The following is an 8,886-nucleotide window of genomic DNA, read 5'->3' on the forward strand; positions in this document are numbered from 1 at the left end:
TTTTAAGATCAAATCAAAGCTCTGAAAATATTATTGTTTTGCTAAAGATTTCTTTTATCAATTGTTGAATAAAATGGGTTTGATATTTGATTGCCAAAGGATCGCAAACTGGAACGATGCGATTAACTGCATAGAATAGAATGGGATGATAGAAATGATCGAGCCTCGATCCCAGGTTTGGTCCCAAAGCACACCAGTTAAAAAGCTCAATTCTTGTTACCCGTTTAACATCCTACAACATATAATTCGGGTTGCCGTTATTAATTAAGACCATGTCTCAATTACAAGATTCTAAAACAAACAAAATGAAAGAGAGAAAATTTCAGATTTTAAGTTCTGTAAGCAAAAGTAATAGTTGATGCAGGTTCTACTCTTCCCTCACCACCAAACCCCAACCCAACCCAACCCAGCCATTCGAACATACCTCTCTTTTTTCCGATGCCACCAAGCTCATGGTTTTACTATTTCCTGAGTGCATTCATCTTGTCCCTCAGATAGTAAAGCTTCGCCCTCCTCACTTTCTTCTTGTCCAAAACCTTTATCTCTTTGATATTAGGCGAGTACCTATCATCATCGAACCTCTTTACTTCAGGACCAATGCCAACAAAGATAAACCAAAGCCAACCAATACAGTATATCCACATGCAGATAGGGTCCGGCAATATATAGGTTGGCTCTGAGAGGGGAAGACGTACACAGACCTTATGGAAGCAATGCCATGTTCAACTAATAATAAAGCAAACAAAAACTATAATGCCTACTGAAGCTATGTTTAAATTCTTGTTGTCTTGAGGTGTTATGGATGTTGTGGAACTGCCAAAATCTATGGTATATGGTATAAACAGAAGTAACAAGTCTTTTAAGGACACTTACAGAGGTAGGAGAGATTCAACCCCAACTCCTGCAACCAGCCTTCTTAATCTGATGGTTGAATTTAGACCCGCATTGCGTCTTGCTATGACAATTCCTTTCACTGTTGATACACGTCTCTTGTTCTCAGGCACTTCCTGTGATTTCATGGATTATGGCAGAATATGTATAAAAGAGTGACCTTCACATAAGTTACAAATACAACAGCAATTGGCAAATTGGCAATGATCATTTACCACCGCCAAAAAATACATAAACTTCTCTTACCAATCTGAGCTGGATTATATACCCTGGCCTTACATCAGGTATCTCTCTGTGCGTGCGCACTTCCTCTACTGCTTCTTTGTCAAGTATCTGCAAATGAATTATATGTTTGAAATGAGGATAGCAAGCATTTGAATTTCCACCAAAAAGATAAGTATGCAAATAAGACAGTAGGATTTCCTGCCTGCATTATGTGTCTGGCTGTTTTATCAAGCCTCTTAAATTTGATGCGGGGAGCAACACCAGTGACAGAAGCAGAAGCATCTTGGGGATTAGATTTTTGTGAATCATCCGATGTTGTAATGCCCCTAGTGGTCAAATGGGGAACCAGCTGAGTCCTCGAGAAGAATCCTGGCCTGGACTCTCTGTAGGCTGATGCTACTGAAGGTACGCCGGTGCCAATCCGTGAAGCTGGTAATTCTCTCAAGGAGCCATAATTTTTGGTCTAGAAAATACAGAAGTCCAAGTATTATATCCTTATTGCTAGAACCATAAAGTCAGAAAATCAGGAACACAGTTCACAAGAAGAAAGATGTTAGTAGTAGAAAAAGTGAGCAATTAACATAGATACTTATAACCAACCCACAAGCTACAAATTTTTAGTTCAGGTGAAGGGGGGTAGAGGCTTCCTTTTACAGCATAATTGAACACCAGTACTGAACTACTACCATTATTAGCAGGTGTCACATTTCTAAGCCTAATAGGAACCCTATGCTTGCATATCCAAATTGTTGATATGACACATTTCAAATGACATCTCTCCAACAACTTGCAGCTTTCTTCCACGCCACCCCTACAGAGGCGAAAAAGAACATACACACACAAATGAAGAATCGTACACACCCAGAATTTCGAGATGGATTCTTTTTCTTATATAGCGAGTTGGTACTATGCAATACTTCTAAAACAATAGAAAATTAAATTTCAATGGCCGAGTTAAGTTTCTCAATAACTATACGATCTTAGAGAAAGCCCTTCTTCCTTGAATGTAAAGGCACAGCTTAAAACATTTCTTAAGATCTAAAATATCGGTCATAGTTTCATTTTGATGGATCCATCTGCAGAAGTTCAATTCAATGACTTACGCTTCTTTTGAACTAGTAAGTTTTATAAAAACGTGTCCTGTTTCTTATTAAATATGAATGTGGAAACCTACATTACTTTCCAGGCTATAGCTTTGTGACATAATGTAATCCTAACCAATAGTAATACATAATCATGATCCTGCCAAAAGTTTCTGTATGTATAAGTCGTAATGCATCAAGCAACATAATCTTTGTAGGGGTGAGAATGCCATAGCTGGTAGGAGAAGTTGTCCACATCAAGCAACATAATCTATCAGTCTAAAGACAAAATCCAAATACTCCCAACTTCCATGACCAAGGCGGAAAACAACACTTTAGAATTTAGCAAGACCAACGATAAGCAAATTCCTGCAATCAACCTATAGGCTATAAGCCTATAAGACACTAGAAATATATTGATGCTTCCCCTTGGCGTAAAGATTATCTTGAAAGCTTACTATATAATGACAAAAGCTTTGGATTCACTATAAAAATTGATGCAATCAGCCGTTAGCTAACTGTCAACATTGATGAAGATGGTACTCCTACCGCTTACAGGTAAACATATTAACTTCAAATTTTCCCTATGAATCTCAATGCATTGCTCGAACAAAAAGGAGGTAAACATGATCCATAAAAGATTTTAACAGTTCACTTGATTCAAACACTTGTATTTTCTCTCCCCACCAAACTTTTATCTACTTCAGCTGATTCACCCTTGCTGAATATGGGTCAGGCAGACAGACTGCCAGAGGGACCAAATCTTGTGTTTTGTTGACTTGAACTTGCCTATGGCCTACGAGGTCTAGTACCATCAGAACACAACTCATGAGCCAGTTTCCTAGTTCCCTCCTTCCCTAGCAAACCCATTTCCTTTTCTAACCCTTCCCATTTAATTTACACCAGAACCTACATCCTACATTACCGGTGTAAACTGCCTCAATTATGCCCACTTGAAAAACAAAATAAAAACTAGACCGGCACAACAAACAAATCACGACATTAACAACAGAACGAAACCCTCTCATAATTTCATTCTAGTAGAGTAACAGTGCGATCTTCCATTACAATTGACAAAACCACCATTTTTACCCAATCCTGAATCTACAGCGTCCCCTGTAAATTCTACCTTGCGTTGAAAATGGAATACCTATTTCTCTCAAAAAATTGCATTTGAGTTCAATTCCACGTATTTTAGTACCAAAAAGCATCCATTACTGAAAAAACAACCTCATATATCAAGTTGTCGAGTTCCTTTACACAATACCTTAAAATTACCCAAACAATATCATAAATTGAACAAAGAATCATCTTTGAATCAAGTAAAAAAGCGAAAGAAAGAGAAATTACCTCAAAAAACGAAGGAAATAACCGTGAAAAGTGAAGGAAATCATTGGGTTCAGAGGAGCAAACCCTAGACGACGGCAAATCAAAAGAAGGGGGGGATTTAATGGCGGTCTTTGTGAGCAATCTAATTCTCCCACAAAACGATTGCATTTCTGCAAAAACCCTTTCAAATCTGCGACCGGCGTTTCTTCAAGAGAGGGAGACGCAAAACCCTTGTCGGACCTTCAAAGGGGAGGTTTATGATCCGAATATTATTTGACGAAACTACCCCTCAAGAAACATTGAACCATTATTTCCATTCATATACTACTTGAATAAATTCCTTCCTTCCAAAATAAATGCTTATTTATATTTTTGAATAATTATTTTTTTTAATTTAATATTCAAACATAACATTAGAAAGTAAATAATTACTTTTAAAATTGATTCTAATTTTTAGACAATTTTAAAAAAATGTTGCTTTAATAACAAATAACTATAGCAGTGTTTTGCTAGTTGAGTCATTATCTGGTATATTTATGATGATGTATCAATAATAAATCAAGTATATCTAAATTAAGCTTTGATGAAAACGTTTAGACGCAAGATTAAAGTAACGAACTATGTCGTGGACTAGTAGCTGACATGGACAGGATGAGGGGAGTTTGGACTGGGTGGGAGGTGGGCAGGAGGAGGGTAAAGAGGTAACTCTTATGTTACTAGAGTCTTACATGGATAGCTGTTTACTTTTTCTAACTTTTCTCGTTTTATGTATATGAGTCTTAGTTTTTCTTGCTTTTACTGTATATCAGTCTTTGTTTTTCTTCTAGCTCTAACAATTATCAGTATCGCGCTTTGTGATTTTCTGTTTGCTTTATCTTAAGCCCCTTGTGTAACCATACTTCCTACTTTGTTCATTGTATCTGTTTGTAACACCCTCAAATTGGAAAAGGGCCACTAATTAAAAAATTTCAGTAAAACATCAATTAAAAGATAAATTATTCTCTGTAAACTAATATTTTATTACCTCAAATAACAAATCCATATTTACCATCAACAAAATGGAAAATCAAACCTTACATAAAGTCTTGGTCAAGGTCGGATTTTACTAAAATCCAAATACAGTCGCTACTCCCAAAATATGGAAGACATCCTTCAATAACTAATCATTCTCGTGCATCTAACTAGCACTCAGCTCTTCACGGTACCGCTAGTACCATTCCCAACAAAAACCTGATGTACATGCCGACAAATAAAATGAGTTAGGTTTAACGCCTAGTGAGTGCAAACAGTTTTCATCAATAATTATAAAATGGGCAAACTGAAGGACTGCTTACTTAAGTCATAATTTCTCAAATGAAATGTCGTATTGTAAAGGCAACATCTTTCCAAAACCCAACATTTTCATGATGGAAACCCTAAATGAGAACACCCATTCAAATATGAAATCAAAAACCCAATACTCGCTCAAAACTTGAATAAGGTCTAATGTTCAAATATTAAAAACATAGATAAAACTCTATTATCCAAAACATCCAAAAACATGTATAAGGTTCAATATCTCAAAGTAATTGAACATCTCTCAAGGTTATTGGGCTCTGTATATGACTCTACCGAGTACCATCGCAAGACCCAAACTCCGTATACGACTCCAATAAGTACCACTGCAAACCCCGAGGGTAATCAATAATTCTACTTGTCCTCTAGATGAGTTCACCATAAAAGTTACCGATCTTTGTATACGGCTCCAATGAGCACCACCGCAAGACCTAGCCTCGTATATGAATCTATACAATACCACTGCAGGCTATTAGCTCCATATACAACCCAATAAAGTACCACCGCAAGCTCTCAAAACCATTACTTGGTGACCACTCACTAGAAATTATAGCCACTATGAACTCATTGTCATCAAGTTCAACCACCCATGGTCTGTACATCGAGTCCTTCACTGATCCTAAATATTTCTAGCTACATCATAGGGGTAATGATCCCATTTTAAAACCATCAAACGACTTATATGCCTATGGATCCATTATATTATAATCTAACTTAGATGACCCTAATTGGATGACCAACACACTCAAAACATGTAATTCTCAAATAAAGATGCAATAAATGCAAATTAAACCAGATAAATGTCCCCAAAACTCAAATGGGCAAAAAATAAAAGCCAACTACACACTTACTTGACTACTTAAATAAAAGTCAAGATAAACAATAAAAACGCATTCAACCAACGTTTACATACAAGAAACGAACAAATTGTGTTTTCAAAAGATGAAAATATGTTTACATACCAATACTCATGCTTGCTACCTTCACCAAACCAAGAGATATTATATATATATATATATATATATATATATATTGCTTAATTTCACACATTAGTATCAATATCTTAATCCAAATCTTTTATGTTATTAAACGAGTAAGTATTTAAGTAAACGGCCCCTAAGTAATGAGACCAATCATGATCTTGCTTCATTCTCAAATGCATATCATAGATGGGTGCATAGTACCAATCATTTGGTAGATTAGGATCAATCCACTCAAATACTTTGAAATAACTGTTTATATCTTACATAAATAAGTAGAAACGTCTATTTAACAAATTACTTGAGTCTATGTATAACAAGGTTAACATAAAATAGAAAAAAAAAATACCAAATAATCAGGACAACTCTTAATCCTGTTTGTCCCATATGTCCATGTTTTTTAAACCATTTCACAGTGGCAAGGAAACGAATCGTTGATGCGTGCTCCCTTCATCCTTTCTTGGTTAGGTTAATCGGGTTGCAGAAGATGAAGAAGACGCCACATTCAGTAGAAGAACTCAAAGTTCATAATTTCTTTTATACTAAAAAGAGAAGAATACATTGAATAATTAATATTGTTTTTTTATGTATAGTTTCCTACGTTTTTCACGTAGACTATTATATGACATAGAACTAAAAACCCAACTTGCTGCCATTTAATTACAAGTTACAGGAAAAATATTGCTATTTATGGAAGTTTTGAACATTGTAATTAATTATAAAAGATATACTTGACTTTGTAAGTATAATCAACATAAACTTAAATATCGTGAACAACATGATCAGTACACATTATATATTAATTTTGTATAAGTAAATAGTATCTCCAACGACATTTGCAACGAGCTTTAAATTATGTCGGTGTTGTTTGGTAAAGCGATCCAATTGTGAAGATACTTGACGATTGATTCAACTTATAGAAACCCTTATTGTATTGCTTTCATGAAAATGGTGCCTTTGTGGTTTAAAAACTTTGTGTATAGATAGAAAGAGGACCAGATTTCCAATTAGGGTTTTCTAAGGTTTAATCTCGACCATCCATTAAAGTAGAGATAGACGTGAACGTAAACTCTTTAGAGAGCCATATTTAGTAATTGATGGCTTATCAAGATTTCTTTAATGGCCATATTTAAGGGGGGAAATGTAACGTATGGCTCAAGTAATAGGCTTAACCATAATTTTGTTACCTGCTTAGAGAGTATTTGATTATTTGAGAATAGGAATGAAAATGTTGAGGAATAGGAATAAGCATTTTCATTGCATGGTTTTGCGTTGTTGATATTCGGAAATAAAAAGCCATGGTTAGGTGTTATTGTTAATGGTGCTCTGTTCCTCCCTCCGTCTTTGCTCGGCTCTGTCATGAACTCTTTGGTCAAACTTCAAACATCGAAACTCCAGCGAGAATCCATTGACTCTGATAAATTCCGGTGATAGAAAGAAAATTTCCAAGACAAGCAACCCTTTACTTGAACATTAGAATTTCCGGGGAGTATTGTGAAAGAAAAAGCTTACTAAAGAAACAGTAACATATATAGCTTCCTAAAGAAGGCGTATCAAGTACGGTGAAAGAAAAAAACTCCAGTAACATACGACCTTTTACTTGAACATTGAAAATTTTGACGCAAATTCGTTGTCTTGAAGAACCCACGACCCTCTACCAATGATCCGACCATCTTCAAACTCATTGAGAAGAAAATGATGACGCTACAAAGAAGATAGCAGAAACGAGTAACGGACGTGGCGGAGAATTACTTGTTTTGTACACAACTTGAGAGTCCTCTCCGATTTTGGATTAATCACAACGGATGTGACGGAGAATCAGTAGGAGTGTTCAGAGAGAGAAAGAATCTGATTTTCCAACGCTTACCTGTTTCATCAATGAAATTAAGATACGTCGAATTTTTATATATTTTCAATTTATATAAATCAAATCCACATTCTCTCTCACAATTCATCAATCGGTCCATTATATAAAACCTTTTCTTGATTTTCATATTTAAATTTAACCTTTTCATCCCTTCCCCCTAAAAAAAATTGGAGAGTCGCGATCGATGACCTCAAATAATTCATCGTTTGGTTCCGTTATATAAAATTTAACACCATTAAATATTTATTTTCAATCGTCAATCTAAACTAAGATGCCGTTTACCAAATGCTTACCCGGGTAAGCGCTTACCAAGTCACTTTACTTTACCGGATGAATATGGCAAGGGCTAAAAATCTTACCCGGTAAGTGAGGACGAAGACTTTTACCATGGTTAGCGCTTACCGGGATAAATTGTTGCATACAATACGTTTTAGTGAATAAAATCTTATCAATTAAGTGCTTAACGGGTAAGTATTTAAGTAAACGACCCCTAAATTATCAATGATTATCATTTTTATTTTTCACCTTCTAACACCTACAATCAAATACCTTTTAAAATAACTAGAATGATACTTGTGCAATGCTGCGAAATAAATCTCGATTTTAATTTTAATTTTTTATTTTTTGTCTCTATTGATATAATACAATCTTATGTGGTTTTGAGAAAACGATAATATTTTTATTTTTGAATTATATATATAAATTTGAAGATAACATAAAATTTTGAAAAAAAAATGAATCGATATTAGTATCAAATTAATTATTTAATAGTTCTCTTTTTTTTGGCGTAACTTCTTTAATTCAATTTTTTTATTAAAATTTAATTAAGATTTAATAACAAAGTAATTTATTTTTGGTTTAACAATATAATTTTTTATAAAGATAATAATAAATATTCTGTTATAACTCAATGTTATCTTAATTATATTTAAAATAGATGTTTATCATGTATTTGATTATGTTTATCTCCAGTTAGTTGCACGAATTTAAAAATAAAGCTTTAATAAGTTGTACTTACGTAAAATCACTTGTAATATTAAATTTTAAGTAATATGCATCAATAAACAGTATTTCATATATAAAAAATAATTTTTAAGAATTTTTTTTCAAATGCTTTATAATATACTAGAAGCGTACTCGCGCAATGCAGCGAGATACATCGTGATTTTAATATTTC

The 8,886-nt window shown here is 34.3% G+C and overlaps 1 protein-coding gene across 2 annotated transcripts; it reads right to left on the reverse strand.

Annotated features, from left to right (window-relative positions):
• Window positions 1-231: 231 nt before the first annotated feature.
• Window positions 232-3,818, reverse strand: LOC112509736 (50S ribosomal protein L19-like). Of its 2 annotated transcripts, XM_025114850.1 has the most exons (6): window positions 3,549-3,818; window positions 1,319-1,579; window positions 1,138-1,224; window positions 874-1,007; window positions 425-564; window positions 251-291 (listed from the first exon to the last, which is right to left on the reverse strand). In XM_025114850.1, the coding sequence occupies exons 1-5, from the start codon at window positions 3,693-3,695 to the stop codon at window positions 462-464; spliced, it is 732 nt and encodes a 243-aa protein (XP_024970618.1). In that variant the 5' UTR covers window positions 3,696-3,818; the 3' UTR covers window positions 251-291; window positions 425-461. The 2 variants fall into 2 exon arrangements, with proteins under 2 accessions (XP_024970617.1, XP_024970618.1); XM_025114849.1 differs by having other exon boundaries at window positions 232-564.
• Between the last annotated feature and the right edge of the window lie 5,068 nt (window positions 3,819-8,886).

This window comes from Cynara cardunculus (assembly GCF_001531365.2).
Source record: "Cynara cardunculus var. scolymus isolate 2C chromosome LG 3, CcrdV1, whole genome shotgun sequence".
NCBI lineage: Eukaryota > Viridiplantae > Streptophyta > Magnoliopsida > Asterales > Asteraceae > Cynara > Cynara cardunculus.